The sequence below is a fragment of the Suncus etruscus genome, chromosome 11, assembly GCF_024139225.1.
Source record: "Suncus etruscus isolate mSunEtr1 chromosome 11, mSunEtr1.pri.cur, whole genome shotgun sequence".
Taxonomy (NCBI): Eukaryota; Metazoa; Chordata; class Mammalia; order Eulipotyphla; family Soricidae; genus Suncus; species Suncus etruscus.
The window spans coordinates 99,310,916-99,335,711 of record NC_064858.1 but is presented as its reverse complement, the minus strand read 5'-3'; the positions used below and the strand labels follow the sequence as shown (position 1 = coordinate 99,335,711).

General features: G+C 39.4%; 1 protein-coding gene across 1 annotated transcript in view; it reads left to right on the top strand.

Annotated features, from left to right (window-relative positions):
• Positions 1–4,964: 4,964 nt before the first annotated feature.
• Positions 4,965–24,796, top strand: part of BEST3 (bestrophin 3) — a 43,005-nt gene continuing 23,173 nt past the window's right edge. The window contains exons 1-8 of the mRNA XM_049783027.1: positions 4,965–5,116; positions 9,011–9,105; positions 9,578–9,811; positions 18,733–18,887; positions 20,464–20,541; positions 20,650–20,802; positions 23,165–23,245; positions 23,628–23,779. Coding sequence (XP_049638984.1) covers positions 4,965–5,116; positions 9,011–9,105; positions 9,578–9,811; positions 18,733–18,887; positions 20,464–20,541; positions 20,650–20,802; positions 23,165–23,245; positions 23,628–23,779 — 1,100 coding nt within the window. The remainder of the gene's footprint in view (positions 5,117–9,010; positions 9,106–9,577; positions 9,812–18,732; positions 18,888–20,463; positions 20,542–20,649; positions 20,803–23,164; positions 23,246–23,627; positions 23,780–24,796) is intronic.

Below are 24,796 nucleotides of genomic sequence, written 5' to 3'. Positions count from 1 at the left end.
TTCCTCTACCTAACACTCTCCCCAAACCTAATGCAAACCAATAAAACAATAACCTTAAAACTGCCCTCCCTGAAGTCTCTACCCACTCAAAGCTATCATATTCCCTTCTCATCTTTCTGCAGCAGAATTATTTTCAAAGTCTCTTTCTTCTTCTTCAAAACATTGATACCTCACTCCCCATTCAATAATGTCCTGAAATCTTGAGTAAAAATATGTTGGTGTCTAAATCATTGTGTTTCTATTGTGATGATAGTACTGAAAGATGTGGAATTGTGAAGTCCAGTAATTCCAAGCACTCTGAATAATGCTGTGGCTTTCATAGGGCATACTTTCAGCTGCCAGGCCTTTCAGAAATACAAGAAGGTGGGAATAGGGTACCCACACAAAGTCCAAAAACGTTGTAGTGTTATCTCCCTAAATACTAGCATGCCTGAAGTTTTGGTTAGATTGGTGTCTCTGGGGCCGGGAAGGTGGCACTAGAGGTAAGGTGTCTGCCTTGCAAGCGCTAGCATAGGACGGACCGCAGTTCGATCCCCCGGCGTCCCATATGGTCCCCCAAGCCAGGGGCGATTTCTGAGCGCATAGCCAGGAGTAACCCTTGAATGCTGAATGGAAATAAAGTGACTTGCACGTTACCCCATCATTAACATTAGTGCAAACCATAATATCAAAAAGGAAAAAAAGTGGGGAGAGAGAGAGAAGTAAAAAGTGTCTGTCCAGAGGCAGGCAGGGGGAAGGATGGGAGGGAAACTGGGGATAGTAGTTATAAGGAAATATGCACTGGTGAAGGGTGGTGTACATTGTATGACTTAAACTTAATTATGAACAATTTGTAACTATGGTACTTAAATTAACTTTAATTTAACTTAAATTCTTTTAATTTAAAAATAAAAGAGATTGGCTTTTTTTTTTAAATAATGAATTGTCCCGTCACTTGGGGTTAATTGAAGTCAGAGACTAATTTATCTGGACTACTGAAAATTAGAGTGGACAAAATCACATAGTTCACTGCTAGCTGTCAAAAGAATAGATATGGAGCCAAAGTGATAACACAGCAGGTAGGGCATTTGCCTTGCACATGACCACCTGGGTTTGATCCCTGGCATTCCATATGGTACCAGAAAGCCTGCCAGGAGTGATTTCTGAGTGCAGAGTCAGGATTAACTCCTGAGCATCTTTGGATATGTTCCCCCCCCAAAAAAAAAGAATAAATATATAAGATATACTTTACAGAGCCCTGAAATTGCCTAAATATCTTTCTTATTATTTGCCATAAATCATAATAATAAAATAATACTCCTTTCTACAAAAGTACAAAATTATTAAGTGCTTACCCACTCACCCTTTAAGACTCTCACAACAGCATATTACTGATTTTATTTGTTGTTTTACTTTTTAGTTTTTAATAAGTATATGCTATTATTAGCAACCTGAATAGGTATCTGTTTTAGATAAGAAACTTTCGTTTTCTTTTAAAAGTCATCTAACTGGAAACTGCAATTTGATCTTTGTGGGCTATTTTGATATGTTATGATGACTAGTGGGTTAATTTCTCACTGGCAGTGAAAGCCACCAGTCAGAGCACAAGGCTGGGAGTTCCTTCATTCAATTTACTCTTTACCCACTAATTTGCATTTAGAATATTATCTCCACTGGTAATTAGTCACAACAGCCTGAGTGAGCTGAGCCTGATTACACATTTAAAAATGAGACCAGCAGGAATACTTACAGCGCCCCACACTGGAAGCAGATCTTGGTTGCTAAGTCACTGCCGCTAGTAACATGCAGACAGCAGGAGATTCTTTTGTTTTTCTTTAAAATTTTAAATACCTCTTTCTATGTCATTACCGCTTGGATTTAGATATGCTCAAGCTCATTGCTTGTTCTTGCAAACCTTTATAATTGCATTATCGGGTCTACCCAGCTGCTTTCCATGACAGCCCAAATATAAAACGTGCATTGCACAATGTCTTTCAAATGTTCACAAATTACCCCCAAAGGTACTGAAAAAAAGTATAATAAAGAAAATAAGAGGAGAAACATAGTGAATATGAGGCAAGGAAGAAGACATCTCCAGCTCTGTCTTTCTTTGCTAGAAGGTATTCCGTTTGATAAAAAAAAAAAAAAAAAAAAAAAATCAGTCAAATTAAAAAATGTATTTTTCTCCACTAAAAAAATACCATGGTTACATAGGCATATTATTAAAGCTGAAGATGCAATATTTGTACATACATTACTTTAGAAATTCAAAAGTATTCTAGGAATCAGCCCTTAAATTATTTATTTCCTTAAAGAGTGCTAATGTACTCTTTCTAGAGGGAAAATACATGGCCAGAATAGCCCCAAGAGAATAAATTTTGAAGAATTTAATTTTTTTCCAATCTGATTGTGGAAGATAACAAGGTATTATTTCTTACTACATTAGCCATTGCATGTTATGTCATGATTCTATATGCTACACTTGACACACACACACACACACACACACACACACACGCACAGCACTTTGAAACACATGCCATGTTTCTTTTAATGAAAAGATCTTCTCAATACCTCTCAATGTGTGACTATCCTTCTTATGATTATATTCTGCCCAAATATAATCACTTCCAAGAATGTATTCTTCACTTTAAGCACAGGCCTGTTCTAGTTCCCTGCTCGAGCTGGCAGGGAACCTTTTCAGGACTCATGAGAGGGAGAAAAATGGATCTTTCTTCCTTGTTCCCAGGGTTGAATCAAAATGAAAATGGCCCAGCCTCCTTCACGTCACCTCCTTCTTCTCATTCAGAGGGCCACTTTGGGCGGCAGGTGGAGTTATAATTATAGATTAGAAAAAAGCAGCATCAGCAGCTGTTGCTTCTGTTTGTTCCCGGCTATAACTGTCATCAGTGGGCAAATTGGCATAAACAGGCCTCCACAAGTGGAAAATCTTGCACTCCGAGACCGGTCTCACTCTGGGTCCTCTTAGTGGCCAGAGCACAGAAAGAATCTGACAGTGCACGAGCGAAGGGTGAGAAGGGGACTAAGGACAGCACTGACCCAAGGCGCCTCTTCAGGGGAAGCCTGGCATCTGATGATTTTTCTTTCCTGTTGGAGCAGCCAAACCAAATAAATAGGTTAGTGCACCCAGAGTATACGAATGCTTCTAACTCTGACCTTGACTCTAACCTGTGGTTTTTGGTTTGGTTTTTCTGACTCAGCTAACATAGAAGGGTGAACTATTACATGAAAGAAAGGGAGGTTATTTCGAACTACCCTGCCCATGAGAACCGATTCTGAATTTGGTTTAACTTAGTATACACCTCTCTCAACTTGGGCTCTTGTCACTCTAGAAAAATAGACAAGGTACAAATGGAAAATGAAAATGGTTTTTGTGGCCTGAATCCTATTCTTACATAAGTCAGAAGTCTATAGCTTCTTTGTTAAATTGAGTAGAGTTGAAGACGTATTTATGATGATTAAAAAAAATTCCGTGAATATAGTGTTAGAGTTTCATTTCCTTCAGAAAATTAGGCAAAAGGGGAAGGCTTGTTTTCCTACCTCTGCATAAAAATAGAAAATGTTCTTATTATAGTAAAATGTATTCAATGAGCTATTTTATATAATAAGTTTACTCATAATAATATCTTATGTCTAATGTAATCTTCCCCAAAATCTTCATAATTTCATATATAAGTCTGCAAGATGTTCCTTAACATGTATATTAGTCTGTTAGATGTTCCTTAGGATCCTTTTAAGAAAAACAAGAAAGTTTCAAAAAATATGATGTGCATGCTACATATTGGAAGGCTTTTGAGCAGAATTCTCAAGCAAAATTAGCTGTAGGTCATCCTCTTAGAACTTGAATGTTCAAGATCTTGGTGGAAAGAAATGGAATTCGAAATAACTCAGTAAAAATTAGGCTTTGGGGTACAATTTTTGTCCCACACAAAAATTTGGAACAGATCCCAACTGAATACTATCCTCAGTAATAGCTTTGTTTGGATCAGCTCCGAGCAGACACTGAGCCATCCTTAAGCATTTTATAAGATTTTTCAATGAGAGACATTGTGTTTTTCATCATGTATTTGTGGTCCCAAAATTTATCTACCTTTTAAATAACAGGGTATAAACTCATATAAATTCATAGATCCTCTAAGGAGACACCCACACCTCACTAAAACCACTGAAGAAAAAGAAAAAAACCTCACCAATTAAATTCCAATGAGGGAATTGTTTCTTTCCCACATATCTTCTGATTTCTATAGAAGAGAGACATAATTTCTTCTTAGGAAATGCAAGTTAAATAAATAGCTCTTAAAAAATGGAAGCACATAAAGATTCAAACAATACATTCAAACATGAGTTTTGAAAATATCAATTAACATAGCATATCAAGACCCCAAATTTTTCTATGATTAAAAAGTGTGTGAGAGCCAAAGAGATAGTTTAGGGGTTAGGGTGCTTGCCTGGTATGCATCAGGCCAAAGTTCAATCCCCAGCAATCGCATTTGACCCCCTGAACACTACTGGGAATGAACCCTGGGCACAGAGCCAGGAGTAAGACCCAAGCACAAACAAATGTGACCCTATATATATATTGACCCCAATATATATATATATGTATATATATATGACATTATATCATCTTACACTTTCACCTATTCATTCAAATATTTATTGAAAACTGGCTGTATAATATAAAAACAAAACTTAGAAATTAAGAAAAGCTTAAGAGTTCTGATATTTCTCTTTCCAGAGACTCCTATCTTGCTCTTTTCTACCAAAATATTTTGCAGTGAGGTATTTATTATCTACCAACTCAAAATTGTGCAAACTGAGAAAAGCAAAAGGAAAAAGCAAAGAGACTGACCTATTGCTGGCTTGGGTTTCCTTGGAGATACATGTTTATACTCTGTCTTAAACATGACTTTTTTTCTTGTGTTTTTGTCTTTTTGCCCTTCTAGAAAACAAAACGATTCGAAATGACTGTCACTTACTCCAGTAAAGTAGCAAATGCGACTTTTTTTGGATTTCATAGGTTACTCCTCAAGTGGAGAGGGAGCATCTACAAACTCCTATACAGGGAATTTATTGTTTTTGCTGTTCTTTACACAGCAATAAGTTTGGTGTACAGGTACTTTCCTTTGCATGTCTCTTTAAATGGCCTTCGAGTATGATGTAAAAATACAGTCTCAAAAATCAACCCTGTGGTTGCTTCTGACTTTTGCATTATGTAACCTCCTCCTTTGCATGATCTTTTCTATTGCCTTCTCCTTAGGACAGGGTGTTTTAATCCACACCTAACCATGTGTAGGCTGCCAAAATAGACTCTAACTATCATGTTCAGGTGAGACCCAGCCCAGCCCACCTTCATTGGCCACTATGAGATAATGTACTACAAGAACATGGCGATAGTCTAAAATGGAAGATTTATACTTATATCCTAACTATGCAATCATTTCAGATGGCAAAGTTCACAAATTATTTGTGCCTTTCTCTACTGTGTCGTTCAGGGTTTAAATTTTTTTGAGCAGGACATTTGGAGCAACTATCCATGTTATTTACATGTTTGTGAGTGGTGCACACACCAAGCAGGTTCTTTTTCCTGTGCCTGGAATAACAAGACCTATCCAAGAGAGCTCTCATCAACCTGGCCAGTTATTCAGCTAAAGGAAGGGTCAGAACAAAATTAAGTTAATTTTTTTTATGTCTTCTGAGTTTGGGGAATATTATATTCACAAAAGAATATGTTTATTTTGGGGCCGGGCGGTGGCGCTGGAGGTAAGGTGCCTGCCTTGCCTGCGCTAGCCTTGGATGAACTGCGGTTCGATCCCCCGGCGTCCCATATGGTCCCCCAAGCCAGGAGCGACTTCTGAGCGCATAGCCAGGAGTTACCCCTGAGCATTACCGGGTATGGCCCAAAAACCAAAAAAAAAAAAAAAAAAAAAAAACAGAATATGTTTATTTTTATAATATTATAACTTATGCCTGTCAGGTTTACAGCAAGCACTTTTGAACCTATCATGTTCAAAAAATACCTTTATGCTAAAATTATAGTCTTAATAACTTTTTATTAGTATTGTAAAAGGGACGATTTATGAGGCTCTTTTTTTTTTTTTTTTTTACTAACAAATGATGGCATACATTCCTTCTTCAGGGGGAAATTAAAGTTTAAAATAGAAAGTTTATGGTTTTTGAGGCTGTATTTCCACCTTTTCTATGTACATCTATTTGTTGTTTTTCTTCTGCATACTGATGAACAAATTTGTGTATCATTTCTCTCACCTGTTTCTTCCTTGCAGCAACAGGAGGGATAGTTGAAGAGGAGAGATTTTAATCTGGCTGGCTGATATTTATCAGAAGTAAAATAGGAAGAATTATTTTGCTATATTTTGAAGCTTTTATTTCAAACAAATACTTATGTGGGTCTACAAAGATATTTGGGGAAATATCTTTAATGGAAAGTTTATTACTCGTTTTGACAATTTGTTTGTCACCTAATTCTTCAAAAATGAAATGGTGGAAGACACTTGACCTGTTGGGATCATTGTCTCAGTAGTTTATTTTTACTAATGGGACATTAGTGGCTGCTATTGCCACTTAGAATAAATAGAATAGCTCTTAAAAACAGTTGCAATTTAGCCAAAAAATGCACCAGTATTTGATTTTTATCCCCACAAAATTGTATGCATGTATTTTTTCTAAAAACCAAATATACTTACATTTATAACAATAATTATAAGTTCAAGTCATTCTTCATGTTAAAATTTAACATTTCAAGTTTGTTAGAATGGATCATGTATCAAAGTCATATAAGAATTTGAGGCTGGATTTGTAAAGCCAAACATACCTGTTAAAAATATAATTTTATTCTCACCCCTATTTATGACCTTATCTATTACAAGTTCATGTAAATAAACTCAATTTATCATAAGTTCTTGTAAATCCTATGTAAGCAAAAAATACTTAAGTATTTTATAAAAAATAGCATGAGGCAAGGCCAGAATTCATTAATTTGATTCTACTTCTCCCTATCTGGATATGTATTTGACAACATAATTACTGTCATACTTACTAGTAGTAATATTTCTATTAGCTAAATATTCCTTTCCATTATCTAATTATTAATAGCAACTACCTTATAACTGACTGTGACACCATATTGTTATACATATTTTTTTTTTGTTTCAGAGTCACTGCTGGCAATGTGCAGGGTCTACTCCCATCTCTACTTGGGAATCACTCCCAACAATACTTGGGGAACCAAGAGGGGTGCTAGGGATCAAATCTGGGCCTTTTATATACAGAGCATGCACACAGCCCCTTGAACGATCTCTCCAGCCCTCATGTATTTTCCATCCTGTCATCTTCATAAATATCCCTGATGCATAGATATTATGTATCTCACCATTTAGAAATGAGAAAACTTTAAGAGATTTCAAAATACTCTCAAAATTCAAATCCATCTTGTGGTATACCTGGATTCAACTTGACTCTGTCTAATCCCTGGCTCATGCCTTCCAGGTAAAAATCTCCTTGGAAAGTTGCACAGGACGTTTTTTGGGAGAGAAGTGGCTACACTCTCTAGTAATGGACTGATATTCATAGCATTAAATATTAGCCCAAAAATGTTTTATTTTGCTCTATGTTGGTTTGAGAAGAAAATCAACATCTACTCAAAAAATTAACCTAATCCAACCTCTCTGACCATTACAATTTGAGTATGAGAAATCATTCTAACATCACTAGACATTGGCATGCTACTCGTTGCTACCTCTTCTGTCAGCTTTTCCTGAGCTGGGAAATTCTGACACCTCCTCCAAAGCTGAGACAGGAACTCCAAGCCCACCATCACTCACACAATTCCCTTTGGGCAACTTCCAACCTCCCAGCAGCTCCTTCTCTGCAGTCTGAGTGCAGCTTCCTGTTACCTCAAAAGCCTTCTGCTTCCTCTATGGAAGTTCTGCTGACCTAAATGGACATTTGACACATGTTACGACAGGACTTTCCCAATACTTTCCATATCCTTTCAACAGCCACATGCGTTCACTTGTGAAAATTCATCAAACATTCTTCTCTTTCTGGATTTGGATCATATATCCTGCCTGGAGATGTTGCTTCTCTGCCTAGCACATAAATGTCAGCGATGAATGACTGAAGACTGGATTTGGGTTTATTGTAAACAATTGGTTATTTATAGGATATAAATGTTAACCCACCAAATTTAGTAATAAAATATTTGCTTTTAATTGATCAATTTGTTATTTCACATTTTAACTAATAGTGAGGCTTAACCAACTGTCAGATCTCCTGAAGCAAAACATGTACAAATGTAAATGGGCTAAGTAGTACATGCAGGAAAAGTCATCAAATTCAGGGTAACTAATTAATAATAATGGTATCTAATTAATAATAAATTTAATCAAGACACTTTTTAATGTCTGCCTGATAAATCATTGAAAAATAGAATCTTTGAAAAATAGATATCTTAGGGGCCGGGAAGGTGGCGCTAGAGGTAAGGTGTCTGCCTTACAAGTGCTAGCCAAGGAACGGACCGCGGTTCGATCCCCCGGCGTCCCATATGGTCCCCCCCAAGCCAGGGGCGATTTCTGAGCACATAGCCAGGAATAATCCCTGAGCGTCAAATGGGTGTGGCCCAAAAACCAAAAAAAAAAAAAAAAAAGAAAAAGAAAAATAGATATCTTGCTCCAATTCCAATACATTCATCATATAAAGCTTAGTAATGTATAGTATTTAAACTCTAAATGTTTAAAAAAAAACTTTAAATGTTTAATAAATCCCATTATTTCCTGGTAATATCTATATCCTAAGAATCTAATGACAAGAACATTCAGCAACTTTCAAGATTTTTTTTTGATCCATCAGCTTAGATAGAAAAGAAAAAGTTATTGCTCCTTTAAAAGCAACTAAGATTATTTATGGCTAATTGTTTGCACTGAATGTCACTTGCAAAGTAGGTGCAGAAGAATAATATCATAAAGGGCTGTGCATTTTATTTTTGCTCCAGATTGTTACTTACAGGAGCCCAAAAACGTTACTTTGAAAAATTATCAATTTACTGTGACAGATATGCTGAACAAATTCCAGTAACCTTTGTTCTGGGTAAGTATAGGTGACACGCCAGAATGCAGCCATACAGCTGTCTCCGTTAGGGTGACATCAGTGACTCTGCATGGGAGTGTGTCCAAGCTGAGAGGCATGCCAGAAAAGACACCGCTTGCACTAGAGCCAACATCATCCATAAGGTTTGCCCTTAGCTTTTGCTGAATTAACACCGAACAAGTTTGAGGTAATCCTATGCTGTTTTGTTGGACAGTTATGCTTTCTCTTCACTAACTCCATTTTTAGCATCATTTTTTTTTCATTCTAATTCCTACTTACTGGGTGTTACAGCATTGCCAGGCACAAATTACTTTTTTTCTGGAGGGGAAAAAAAATTCATAAGATCTGGGCAAACAATCTTTGCCCCTCTTCCCCCCTGACTCCCTATAAAGGCTAAAATAATGCTAAAGCATCAGTACCTACAATGCGTCCGTTCGAAGAACTTGCTTCATCATTGTCTATTGCTCTGCAGGTTTTTATGTCACTCTGGTGGTGAACCGATGGTGGAACCAGTTCGTGAACTTGCCCTGGCCAGATAGGCTCATGTTCCTCATATCCAGCAGTGTTCATGGGACCGACGAACATGGGCGCCTGCTGCGAAGGACACTGATGAGATATGTCAATCTTACATCCCTGCTCATCTTCCGCTCCGTGAGCACCGCCGTGTACAAAAGATTCCCAACCATCGACCATGTGGTTGAAGCAGGTATTGTGCGTGGCTTTTCCTTCCATGTTCCCTTCTCAGCCTAGATAGGTTCTCCAAATTCACAGTTTTTCTGTGAAATTTCTCCTTCTTCATTCCTTTATTCAACAAGAAGTTACTGATCAACCAGGAAAGGTTTTAAGTACAGAAGGCACTTGCTTTCTACAAAGTTGGCCTGGGTTTGATTCTCAGCACACCATATAGTCCCTTGAGCACTGCCAATCGCTGAGCACAGAAACAAAAGTAAGCCCTGAGTACTACCGAGTGTGGCAAAAAAAAAAAAAAAAAAAAAGAAAGAAAGAAAAAAGATGCCATCTAATTATGAATTAACATTAAAGTATAAAAAATACAATAAATTTAATGATTAAGCATACTTATTAAGTATTGCAAGCTTTTGATAAAACTCAGAGAGAAATAAATTAATGAAGTTTGGGGGAACATTTGCAATTTAAAATATAATGATCAGGGAAAGTCACAGTGCGAAGATGACAAAAACCCTTAAGATGGGTCGGAAAGATATTGGTTAAGGCACTTGCCTTGCAAATAGCCAACCCTGATTTAATTCCAACTACCTCACATCCTAAGCACTGCCTGGAGTGATCCCTGAGACATAAAGCCAGGAATAAGCCCTGAGCACCCCTAAGCATAATCCTACGTAATAACAACAACAATAACAGAGTATATGACTTCCAAGCCTGAGACCTGGTTTTGAGGAGAAAAAAAAAAAAAAAAAAAAGAATTTACTGTCACTGTATGCCTGAAACCCAACTATGAAGGACTTTATAATTAACAATAGCTTCAATAAAAATTTTCCAAAAGAAAAATCAAAGATACCATAGTCATTCCTCTGGAATAAAAATATAACTAGGATCCAGGGAGATGTCTAAAGGCCTAGAACATATGTTTTCCAATGAGATGCCCAGGTTTAGTTCCCAGACTACAAGACCCTAAGCACTGCCAGAAGAGAACTCCAAGCAATGCATCAGTATTAGCCCCTCAGCTTCACCATGTGTGGCCTAAACACCAGCAAATAAAAATAAAATCTTTTTTAAAAAAGCATTACTAAAGCTAAAATTTCTAGGCGTTTTTATCATTTACAAAAGGTTTATTTCATGGGCCCGGAGAGATAGCACAGCGGCGTTTGCCTTGCAAGCAGCCGATCCAGGACCAAAGGTGGTTGGTTCGAATCCCGATGTCCCATATGGTCCCCCGTGCCTGCCAGGAGCTATTTCTGAGCAGACAGCCCGGAGTAACCCCTGAGCACCGCCGGGTGTGGCCCAAAAACCAAAAAACCAAAAAAAAAAAAAAAAAAAAGGTTTATTTTATATAGGCTATCTAGTCTCTGCTCTCAAAGATCAATAAAAAATAACCACAAATCTTTCATACATTAAAACTTTACACTTCTGGGGCCGGGCGGTGGCTCTGGAGGTAAGGTGCCTGCCTTGCCTGCGCTAGCCTAGGAAGGACAGCGGTTCGATCCCCCGGCGTCCCATATGGTCCCCCAAGAAGCCAGGAGCAACTTCTGAGCGCATAGCCAGGAGTAACCCCTGAGCGTCACAGGGTGTGGCCCAAAAACCAAAAAAAACCCAAAAAAAAAAAAACAACAAAAAAAAAACTTTACACTTCTAGATTATATTTGCTTCTCTAACAAATGGTAGTTTATAAGAGTCATTAGAAGACAGTCACATCTGGGATGGGATGATGGCTTCAGTGGTAGAGCCTAGAATGTATGAGGCTCTGACTTTTGAGCACCCAGCATTGCATGATCCCCAAGCTACACTGGTGTGGTCGCTAAAAAAAATAAGAACTGGGCCAGGAAAAAGTACAGTACTCAGAGTACATACCCAGCTGATGGAAGCAACTTGGGTGTGAACACCAGTAGACCATGTCTCCTAAACATCGCTGACGTGCCCTGTAGGCCCTCAAGCATCACCACTATGGTCTACATCTCCACATCTTTTTTTTTTGGGGGGGGGGGGGTTGGGGTCACACCCAGCGGCACTCAGGGGTTACTCCTAGCTCTGAGCGCAGAAATTGCTCCTGGCTGGCTCAGTGGGACCATATGGCATGCCGGGATTCAAACCACCATCCGTCCTGGATCAGCTGCGTGCAAGGCCAACGTGCCCTACTATGTGCTATCTCTCCGGCCCCTGTGGTCCACATCTTTAAGCATTGCTGGAGGGATGCTGGCCGTCCCTGGCTTCATGCCTACATTATCCAACCCTAGCACTGAATTTCTGGAAAGGTAACCAGGAGTAATTGAGAGCTACCACAGGAACTTTTTTTGTGGGGGGGGGGAAGGGCCCAACCCCAAATAAACAATACATTTTAAAATAACAACAAACAAAATACCGTTTAAAAATAAGGCAACAAGGAGAAAAGACTCCTTGTAGCTTAAAGTCTCCCTTTAAAGTCCTGGGATCTTCACATGCAGTTCCTTGGGCTTCTTTAGTGATAAGCATGAGCGCGATGGGGCCACACCAGGGTTTCTAACCATACTTACACAACTAACAGACATTAACACAAAGCAAGCTCCCATTTGTCAAGGGGTTGTTGAGATAAAAGTGCTAACTTTAGCTGCACTCAAACGCTAGGCCCATACTTAGATCGCTTACCCTTTGGTCTTCTCTCACGACATAGAATGAAGTGTTCTTGTGACCTATCTACTTTTTGCCCTTTAGTCTTGTTTTGATTTTTTCTGACACAGTCTGAGGCTCTGAGGCTCCTTAAACTTAGGGAAATTTAAAAATCTTTACCTGCTCCATTCAGGAGAGGTGGTCAAGGGGACAGAGGTCTTCCCAGCTGTGCCAGACTTCCCTGTGTTGGCTGAACTTTTCCAGGCTGAGTCAGTTCCCCCTATAGTCTCACATGATGAGCCCAGAACAGACAGAATGTCATCCTGGCGGTGAAACCTGACTCACCTATGCGCACTTGCTCTGCAGAGGAGGGAGAGTACAGTGGGGGGAAGCTGATGGCTTTGGAAGGTAACTCACAGCTCTGTTTCAGGAGTTAAAACCAAGGTTATTGTATTCAAGAAACAAATGCTTCTCAAAGTCTGATTGTAGACCCCCCCCCCTTCAGTCAAGTCAGAGGCTACATTGAGATTGCAGATTTAAGCAACTTTCAGAATTAGCACCAACGAAGCCATATTTTAAGCACGTTTCTCAGATGCCAAAGGTGGTGAAAAGGCCGGTTGGTTGTTTTGAAACTTGAATGCAGTAGCTTAGAAAAATATTGATGTCTTATTCTCACCAAAGACATTAGTACTTAGTAGGCATAAGGGTCAACCTTGGCATCAGGTTTTTGAAAATCCCCTCAGAATAGTCTGAGATAAAGAAAACTTTAGGATTTCCTGCCCCATGGTGTGTCTATTAATTCTTCAACTTTATCTACAAATGAACTCCTACCTACCTATCCACCAGAGCAAATAAAACTTTGATTCTCAAGGATAGGGGAGAACTTAAAGGGACTGATTTATATGTCATTTCCTTAGTGGCATGTATAGAAGGCAATGAACTATCAAAAAGAATACTAAATATAGCCGACTAGAGATGTTTTTGCTCTTAAAAAGAAAACTAAAGTCTCTGTCTTGTTTACACTGACTATCCTCAGTAATTGATTTCATTCAACTACATCCTGTTTTAAACTCTTGTAGCTTGTAACTTATTACTTGGTGCTTAAATCATTGTAGTAGATTGAAACAGTACTTAGAATGGAATGGTGTAGAACGGAATGAAAGAAATCAGAAGAAAGAGGAACAGAGAACATATATTTTAAAAGGCAAATACTTGGTGGTCATATGTACCTAACTTTGGTTCACGGTTAAAAATAATAACAACTGGACCGGAGAGACAGAACATTTGCCTTGCATATGGCCAACCCAGGACGAACCTGGGTTCCATTCCTGGCATCCCATATGGTCCCCTGAGCCTACCAGGAGAGATTTCTGAGCACAGAGCCAGGAGTTACCCCTGAGCACTGCCAGGTGTGGCCCCCAAACCAAAAAATAATAATAATAATAACAACTTCTGACCTCTGCACTATACAATATCGCTTTTCACTATGAGTCTACATCTCTCTGTCACATTTTTCCCCCAGTGAATTTACAGAATAGCTGGAATTGAATCTAGTTAGCCTTGTTCCATTCATTGGGAACAGGGAGATGTAAATGAACCTGGCACAGTACAATCTTCCTGAGGAATTTTCTCTGGGAAGGCTCAGAGGCTGAAAATACAACTTTTTCTTTCAGAAAGAACTGGCAGCAAGCCTATTGTGCCTGTAAGTTTTGAGAGACAGACCTTTCAGTTCTCCTGCTCCTAGAGTCTCATTTGCACATTCTGCTTCAAAGGCGAAAGACATCTGCCTCAGTTCAACCTAAGGGGGAAAAACTCAACTGCACAGTCAACAAAAATCTATGACAACTAGAATAATGTTTCTAATTGGATTTAATTAGTTCTTTGACTTGAGGGCAATGAAATTTTTCCCTACTATAAGTCATTCATCATTGCAACCATATACATGTTTCATGTAAATCTATTTTCTGTTGAGTTAGAAATCTTAAGAAGGGCCCTGTGAGATTAACAGTATGAAAATAGCAGGGCAGTGCTGAACCAAACAGGAGGAGAACAGAGTGCAACAAAAACCGTAGGCACATGCAATGGTGAAATAAAATAGCAATGTCACGGGTGTGGCAAGGACCGGAAGCAACATGGCATAGAGACAGGTTTATAAAGGGGACTGGGTAGTGTGAGGACCAGACAACTGGTCTGTACTACCACTCAATAAGCAAGTCAATGCCTATAGTTAAAATTATTTCAACATGAGAATTATAATCACTTTTGGGGGGTGGAGGGGTTGGGCCATACCCAGCAGTGCTCATGGCTTACATATGGGGTGCCACCAATCATACCTAGGTCTACTACATGCAAAGCACCCTACCTACATACTATTGTGTGTGCCTTATAACCACCTTCTGATACAAGATCAACTTTCTCTGCTTAAAATGACCCAAAGTGCTGGGGGCCGGAGAGATAGCATGGAGGTAAGGCGTTTGCCTCTCATGCAGGAGGTCATCGGTTCGAATCCCGGCGTCCCATATATGGTCCTCCCGTGCCTGCCAGGAGCAATTTCTGAGCCTGGAGCCAGGAATAACCCCTGAGCACTGCCGGGTGTGACCCAAAAACCACAAAAAAAAAAAAAAAAAAAAAAAAAAAAAAAAAATGACCCAAAGTGCTAATAAGGATAACATTCTATATTTTATTATATATATTTTGGTTTGGGAAACCACAAATCACTGTGCTCACAGATCCCTCCTGGCAATGCTCAGAGGACCATAGAACCAGATCAATAGTATCAGGATCAATCAATCAGTATCAGAGCATACTGGGATCGCCTGCAAGCAAGGCAAGTGCCTTATCCGCTGTACCATCTCTCTGACCCTAAACTCTATTTCATAGCAAACACTGAATTGGTTTGACCAACAGCAAGAGGTCTTCCTTCATTTGAATAATAAATTTATTTCCAAAAATAGGGTTCTTCTGGATAAGATATGTGACTCTATGTGAATAAAATATAAATTGTTTTGTCTGCACATACCTAGAGGCCACAATAATGTTTGGATCATCATCATTCATCTTTTACAGTATCTAGCAAAGCATTCAGTCAGTTGGAGATATAAATGCAAAACCAACAGCTTTTCTAACTTTATATGTCCCCTTCAGTGGGGGACCAGGTGGGAAAATTTAGCCTCCTCTTCTGCTTATTTGCTTTTGCTCTGAAGCCAAGGAAAAGACTTACTGTCATATTTGAATAAACTATCTGAAAAATAACCAAAGATGTCGTTATTCTTTGGTCAAGTGACAGACTTCAGCCATTATATAAATGGGGTCACTTTTTAAAATTGCCTGACAAATCCCAAGAGCGTAACTGTTAAACAATGGCTATAAAATGTCTAGAATCAACTGCCAAAGAAAGGATGGATTATTGTGGCAAATAGGTAAGCCTGTACTCAAGACAGGTCAAGTTTATCTGTTGACTTTCTTTTTTTTTTTTTTGGTTTTTGGGCCACACCCGTTTGACGCTCAGGGGTTACTCCTGGCTATGTGCTCAGAAATCGCCCCTGGCTTGGGTGGACCATATGGGACGCCGGGGGATCGAACCGAGGTCCTTCCTTGGCTAGCGCTTGCAAGGCAGACACCTTACCTCCAGCGCCACCTACCCGGCCCCCATCTGTTGACTTTCTAAATAGGAGCAGATTATATGGATCACACACCACTTTGAGATACACTGAAGGAAAAAAACAAAAAACAAAAAACAGAATTCTCAGGATCTGAAACCTGTCTCCTGTTGGTTAATGTTAGTGTTGTAGCTAGTTTTCTGTTTATTCAGATTTTAAATTCAAGTAACAAATTAAGAGTTTTTTACGGGGTGGGGGAGTTTTTAAAATAAAATTTCTTATTTTAAATACTGGTTTACAGAGTTGCTCATAATACAGTTATTTCTAGCCTTCAATATTTCAATACTAGTGTAACATTCTAAACCTCCTAAAGCCTATTCCTTGGCAGGTAAGAATAAATTACTTAATATTCCTTGGTATAGCCAAATGATAATGAAATTTTCTAAAAAATTTTATTAAAAGAAAATTTGTGACGGTTGTCATCTCACAATGGAGTCATCATATGTCATTATCTGAAGATATGTAAGCTGTTTATTGCTAGTTGAGAGTTCTGTTGTTGGTTTTGTTTATTAAGCTTATGTGGCTTTTGTGATAATTTTACATCTAATTTGATATATTCCTACTAGAAAATCAGTATTAAAATAATAGGGGAGGTGTCTAGAGTGATAGCACAGCAGTAGAGCATTTGCCTTGCATGAGGGTTTACTGAGTTGTTCATTGCCTATTCAAAAGATGATTAATTAATTGACTAATTAAATAAAATTTGTAAATAACTATCTAGTGTACCATCAAAAAAATTTTTGTTTTAATAACCAAAAATTATTTTTAAGATATAACTGGATAATAAAAACCAAGAACAGTCTAAGTAGGCTTGTTTAAAAACTTGTAATTCGGCTCTTTTAGGTTTTTGTGCCATTTGAATTACTCAAAATGTTTTTTTGGGGGGGTGGTTTGGGGCCACACCTTGTGGCATTCAGGGGTTATTCCAGCCTCTGCTCAGAAATGACTCGTGGCAGGCTCAGGGGACCAGATGGGCTGCCAGGAATCAAACCCACTTGCAAGGCAAAAGCCCTACCATTGTGCTATCCTGCTGGCCTCAAAATATGTGTCTGTCTGTTTGTTTATTGCTTTTGGGGCCACACGCAGCAGGAGTTAGGGGTTACTCCTGGCTCTGCACTCAGAAATCATTCCTGGCCAGCTCAGAAGACCATATGGAAAGCTAGTGATCGATCCCAGGTCAGCCAAGTGCAAGACAAACTCCTTTCCCACTGTGCTAAGTCTCTGACCCCTTTACTGTTGTTGTTGTTGTTGTTGTTGTTGTTGTTGTTTTATATTTAAACACTGCAATTTACAATATTGTTAAGTTAATGTTTCAGGAATTTGTCGGGCCCACACGGTGTTGCTGGTTCCCAGGGGCTGGGGCTACTCCCCTAAATGCTCAGCCACGTGGTGTGGGCCTGGCAGTGAGGTGCTAATGGAGCCTGCTAACAACCAGAGCTGAGCTTGTGCTCCAAGCAGAGCTAGTGTGAGTCCAAAAAGTGCCAAAGGCTGAACTCAGGGCCTGGGGCATTGTGAGCATGTGCTCCTTCATTCTGAGCCGTAGGCCCGACACCCACCTTTCTTTCTTCTTTTTTCTGGATTTCCCATGCATACTCGTGAGGGCCAGGGGCTCCTCCTGGAGATTCTCAGCCAGGTAGGCCAGTGGTTGAAGACAAAAGTCTATGGATCTGGCATGGGCCAGAGAGATAGCACAGAGGCAGGGTGTTTGCCTTGCACGTGGCTGACCTGGACAGACCTAGGTTCTATTCCCGGCATTCCATATGGTCCCCAGAGCCAGTCAGGAGCAATTTCTGAGTGCAGACCAAGGAGTAACCCCTGAGCAGTGCCAGGTGTGGCCCACCCCATCCACCCACCTCCCCAAAAAAGAATCTAATGATGCGATGATATTGGGCCCAGCAGTTCTTGGGCCACTATGGCGGGGCTGGAGGCCACACCCAGTGGTATTCAGGGATCCATCTAGTCTCCAGAATGGAATATGGTCATATTGTATTAAAAGAGAACACCTTAATTAATCCCTAGAATATGTCTTTGATCCCACTATTTTTCTTTTTGTTTGTTTGTTTGCTTGCTTGCTTGCTTGCTTGCTTTTCACACCCAGCACTGCTTAGGGCTTACTCCTGTCTTTGCATTCAGTGATCTTTCCTAGCTGGGCTTGGGGCAGCATATGAGGTGCTGGGGATCCTGTCCAGATCAGCTAATTACAAGGCAAGCACTTTATACACTGTGCGATCAGTCTGGCCCTACATATTTCATATTTTCAGGACAAACATAAACCATTTGAGGGGCCGGGACAATAGCACAGTGGTAGGGTATTTGCCTAGCATGCATCCAACCCAGGACTGATCCGGGATCAATACCTGGTATCCTACCTGATCCCCTGAACCTGCTAGGAGCCATTTCTTAGCATAGAGCCAGGAGTAACCCTGAGTGCCTCCAGGTGTGGCCCTAAAACAGACAAACAAAACAAAAACACCATAAACCGTTTTAATTGAGACCAACACTATCCTTCCCCCAGTGCCCATTATGTTCATAGAGAAACAGCTTTGTTGTGTTTTCTAAAATTGATAGTTGAGTTTCAGTCCTAGAATGTTCCAACACCTGTCTCTTCATCAGGCAACACAGATATTTATGGTAATGTGTTTTAAAAAAAAAGCCTGTATCATCTTGCTGTGTTTTATTTTGCATAAAGGTTTTATGACTGCTGATGAAAGGAAATTGTTTGACCATCTCAAATCTCCTCATTTGAAATATTGGGTCCCATTTATCTGGTTTGGGAATCTAGCAGCAAAAGCCCGGAAGGAAGGAAGAATCCGAGACAGTGTTGATCTGCAGTCCTTGATGACGGTGAGTACGAGGTCAGTCAACTTTATTTGAGAAAGACCTGGACATGAAGGATCAGACCAGCAGGTCTGATCAGACCAACTGCTCAGCCATTATTGCAAAAGGACAGGAAAGACTGGGCTAGCATCTGAAAGTCAGCATGCAGGAGAGAGCAAGCATATAGACTTCAGGTCAGACTGATTGTCTGGAAGCTTTGAGAATTTTGTTTTGTTTTGGTTTGTTTGTTTGTTTGTTTGTTTTTGGGTCACACCAGGCAGCACTCAGGGGATACTCTTGAATCTAAGCTCAGAAATCGCTCCTGGCAGGCTCAGGGGACCATATGCGATGCCGGGATTCAAACCACTGTCCTTCTGCATGCAAGGCAAATGCCCTACCTCCATGCTATCTCTGGCCCCTGGAAACTCTGTTTTAACAGAGCTTTGTATAAAGTTAGGCCTTATATAAAGTTCTGTAAAAGAAACAGCTTTTGATTGATTAGAAGCGTCTGCCAAGTGCTCAAAAGATCTGACTCCCACGCAGGAGATCCGCTCTGTTCTTGGTGCCAGGCTCCTAACTTAACCTCTGGAATAACAGTGAGTCTCCCCAGGGCAATTGCCCAAATTTGGATTATCCTGAGCACAAATCAGTTTTTCAGGTACTCCAGGCAACAAAATTATATTTTCATTAAATGAAATAATTCTGACTTTGTCTGAGAAATAAATGTGTGTCTGAGCCAATAGATTTTGGGCACAACCTTCTCTTGCCTGGATGAGACAAGAAATGACTGATTTAAACACATCTCCCAGAGTAATGTAAATTTTCTTACCCAGTCTTAATTTAATTTATATTCAATAATAGGAGAAAAATCAATTAATTCCAGTTCTTTTCTGATCCAAAGATTGATTTTTTTTTCTGTCAATATAAGCTTTCTCAAGTTCTCATTTGTTAGGGGAAAGATCTTGGATGCATTTATCATTTTATAAGATCCATAAGTGAAATGTTTTCAGAAGAGATAAACAAAAATAATTTATCCTACAATTTACTAAAAATGGTTAAAAATTGTTCATTTAAAATATTAACCGTTACCTTTTACAGCATCAAGAGGCCAATAGTTGTTTTGGAAATGACAGAGTCAAGGCCCAAAAAAACAGTACAACACGTCAGGCATTTATTTGCATCTGGGTTTGATCCCTGGCACCATATATATTACCACTAGAATTACTAGGACCAATCACTGTGCACAGAGCCGGGAGTAAGTCCTAAGTGTGGCCCCAAACTCACACAGCCTAACTGAAAAAAATTATAAATTTAATAGAATAGGAGCTGTTCCAATAAAATTCTGACTTATCATCATGTTAAAAATAAGATCGACTGTACTATCCTTCTTACACATTGTTGAATGATGTTCATTGCTTATCGTTTTCAGAGTTTTCATTTGGGAATGACCTTCAGAACCCACCAACCCACCATTAATCTTACAAAGTTGGTCCCATCTCTGCAGACAGATTCACAAAAGAAGTGGCCGCATTCTGAGAGTCAGTAAATATTATTCCTGTCCCCATCATTTTAGTGAATTGTGTCTTATCTGTTTCTGGCTTAGGAAATGAACCGCTATCGCTCTTGGTGCAGCCTCTTATTCGGTTATGACTGGGTTGGGATCCCACTGGTTTACACTCAGGTATCATAAAATTTGCATGTGATTGCTATTTCACCTGGCCCTCCAGAGTCCTTTGTTTGCTCTGGGAAGCTAGTGTTACGTTCTCACTTGAGTTTTTCTCTTTCCCAGGTAGTCACTCTGGCTGTCTATACCTTTTTTGTTGCCTGCCTGATTGGAAGGCAGTTTTTGGATCCCACCAAGGGCTATGCTGGCCATGACTTAGATCTCTATATTCCAGTCTTTACCCTCCTCCAGTTTGTCTTCTATGCAGGATGGCTCAAGGTAACTAAAACTCACTCCATCATCTCAAACAGGTTTGAACTCTGCACACAGACCCTGAACTGAACCTTTAATAAAGTATTTCTGAGTGACCCCAAGGTAGATTCCATATGCAATTGTTCAGAGAGGCTTGTTATTTTTTCATCAGATAAAAGTGCCAGGGAAGCAGTGAATGCCACCGTCTAAAGCAGCTCATTTATGAGAAAAGATGATAAGAATATTCTCACAGCTACTGTCTTTCTGTCACTGTGTGTTCCCATTAGGATTATGATAAAATTTAAATAACAGCTATATCTTGTATTGATACTTTATACCGCAAAAATTAAGCTGCAAGGTAAAAGATAAATAAGAATCATTATATATTAGACTCATGTATTATGGTTACTTTGCTTCAATTTTCTCAACTGTTATAATTTCATAAATTCCACATTAATAGAATTCCATTTTCAAAACCAGAACTGAGATTTAGAAAAGAATTGACTTGGTGTCAAAGAGATAGTACGTCAGGAAAGGCAATTTTATATCACACAACCAAACATGGTTTGCTCCCAAGTGCCATTTCAAGCATCTCCAGGAATGATCCCTGAGCACAGCTGGGTGGGAACAAAACAGGCAAACCAAAGAGATTTGATCAAAATTGATCAGAATCAAAACTAGAAATACCAAGGTTAATGACAACATTTAGTTGACCAAAAAATTTAAAACATGTCATAGTGGTGAGAGCAACTTGTCGGTCCTTAGTGTAGAATTTTACTTGTTCTTACCATTCACAAGTCCCCCTCCTCACATCCCTCCCTATATGTAGGTTGTAAAGGAAAAATTTCCCCTGAGTTTCCTGACAGCCCTGATCACCTACCCCCCTTCACAGTTCTGGGAATTTGTAGACCCAGTTACAGTTTAACTTTCTTTCTGTTCTGACATGGTTCTGACCTGGTCATGTTAACCCTGTAAGCTTGCACCTAAACCTTGCAAAAATGTGATTGAGCAAATGCCAGATGCCATGTACTTCCTAAAGCAAATCAATCTACTGTAACTTTCTATTGTTTGAAATACTATATACAGCTTGTAAGCTCATGGCTCGAGGCTGGCAGTTTCTGGCTTATGCTGGATTCTAGCACAGCCCCTGCATATGCTTGAAAATAAACCCTTTGCTTTTGCATGAAACTGTGGTCTTGGTGTCTTTGAATGACGCATCGTTCTCCTGGACTTAACATAGGTGAAAATGTCAGAGGACTTCTCTCTCTCTCTCTTTCTCTTTCTGTATCTCTCTTTTATAATAAAAAATGGAACAGAAGACAAATCTAGTGGCAATATAAAGATGGCTTTCAGAAAATGGGATGGTGGCATGTTTTACCTTCCAAACAGCCACATGTTGACATAGGCATCACCAAGACCTTCCTGTTCCTGTATGGTTCCTGCCGATGCCTTTACTTAAATACAAATAGATTGGCATTTCAAATTGCACTCCAAAGAGAAAAGGCATGTCCTTTTCAGATGTCAGAAACATTTTTTCACCAGATGTCAGTGTCTCTTAATTATTTGTATCCATTTAAGAAAGAAACAGCAAAAAAGACTAATAGCTCTCATTTTCCCTTAGAGAAAAAGGTACAGACTGCTTTTATAGGCGGGTGGGTGGGGAACCACACAATTGGTCCAATATTCATTCTGTCTTTTATTGTCCTTTTCCCCCTGAGTTGAGCAAAGTTTTGATTCTTTGCTTTTATTCTTTGTGTGTTATTAATTATTTTCTTTTTCACTCTGCCTCTTTATTTTGTTCAGTGATTGGCCATCTTGTAGGAATATTAGCATTCCTTCTACCATATTTTCTAAACTAGTAATAATCTTTTCCTTTGTAAAATATTTTCTTTTTGTTTGTTTGTTTTGGGGCCACACCCAGCGGTGCTCAGGGTTATTCCTGGATATCTGCTCAGAAATAGCTTCTGGAAGGCACGGGGGATAATATGGGACGCCGGGATTTGAACCAACCACCTTTGGTCCTGGATCGTCTGTTTGCAAGGCAAACTCCGCTGTACTATCTCTCCGGGCCCGTAAAATATTTTCAAAGGCAAAATCTGGAAAGAATATCAAGGCTCCATTAAGAGATAGGACTCTGGGGCCAGAGAGATAGCATGGAGGTAAGGCATTGGCCTTGCATGCAGAGGGATGGCGTTCCAATATCAACATCCCACATGATCCCCTGAGCCTGCCAGGAGCCATTTCTGAGCGTAGAGCCAGGAGGAATCCCTGAGTGTTGCCAGGTGTGACCACACACAAAAAATAAGCCAAGAATTGGCTGTCTCCTTCCTCCTCCATTCTCCATCCTCAAAAGTATGGTGTCAAGTTAATTCTGTGTTTTCAATTGTAGGTTGCTGAGCAACTTATCAACCCTTTTGGAGAAGATGATGATGATTTTGAAACTAACTGGTGCATTGACAGAAATCTACAGGTTAGATAAGCATTTTTCCTTCATAAGCATTAACAAGAAATCAATTAGGATATTTCTTTTGGGGGGCCCACATCTGGTGACACTCAGGGGTTACTCCTGGCTATGTGTTCAGAACTCACTCCTGGCTCGGGGGACCATATGGGATGCTGGAGATTGAACCCAGGTCCATCCTGGATCAGCCACATGCAAGGCAAATGCCCTACCGCTGTGCTATTGTTCCAGCCCCTCACTTGGGATGTTTCATTCATTCATTCATTCATACAAACTATTCTGTTCCTCATTATTCATCCATATTGGATGTCAAATGTCATCCAGCCACCTCTGCTCATGCTTTGTACTGCCACATCTAATTATTCTAACAGTGTCATGATGATGATTTCAGGTCTCTCTTTTGGCTGTGGATGAAATGCACATGACCTTACCTAAGATGAAAAAGGACATTTACTGGGATGACTCTGCTGCTAGGCCCCCATACACACTGGCAGCTGCTGATTACTGCATACCCTCATTTCTGGGGTCAACCATCCAAATGGGGTGAGTGCAATTTTTATCATCAATATTTAGAAAATGAAAGCTACTTTAACCTTCAGATCTTTTGGTGCCCTAATGTTGAAGTCACTTTCATGACAACTGTTATTAGTATCTTCAAACAGTAGCTTCCCCAAATTTTCAGAGCCAATTTATATGCCTAGCAGAGTAAAAAGGTAAAAAGGACCTTAGTTTCAATAGACTCTGTAAGTTTGATGATATTTTCATTTTACTTTGATTTTTTTGTTCCAGAGCAAACTTTTCAACAGTTGTGACTCTATACATTTTTCTTCCAACTTCCAACTTTTCTTCCAACTTTGTCATTTTTTAAACACAACTATCATAATTTAATGTCTTTTTAAGTATTTATTAAGCATATACCATGTTGTGTTAGACTCCTTGTTTAAAAAAAAAAGTAAATCTTAGGAAGTAAAACAAGTTTTATCAAGTTTTTTTCTAAGAATATAATTAAATCTATGTTGATTTTATAAGGTAGCTTCAATTATAACAAGAAGCTTTAGATAAATGGAATGACGTAAATCCTGCATAGTTCTTGAAACTTGTATTAACCTGATCAAATATTTTAATTTGGAGAAATGTGTGAATGAAGGCAAACATTAAGTATATTTGCTGAAAGCAAATGTCATGGTTTCCAAGTAATATAGAGGGAAGAATATAGATATATTTAGAAAAGTGAAAAGAATCTCTCCAACAACTTACAGAAAGGGGGAAATGGTAAAATTTTGCTTACAGTTTTTGGCAAAGTTGTGGCTGTGAGTTCCCTGAGGCCTCTTCAGGCAGATCTGTGAGGGATTCTGTGCTGTAGAAGACACCTGTTACCATCCCTTCCTGTCCCTGCCCCTTGCTCAATCCCCCCTCTTTCTACTTAGCTGGAAAACAAAACTCAACTGAGTAAAGCTTAAAGATCTAACTGGCTTTATTTAGCAATTCATGAACTGGGCAACATCCCAAATAGCAGATGGAAAGTAGCTCTGAGGAGCTGTGCAAAATGAAAGACTTTGA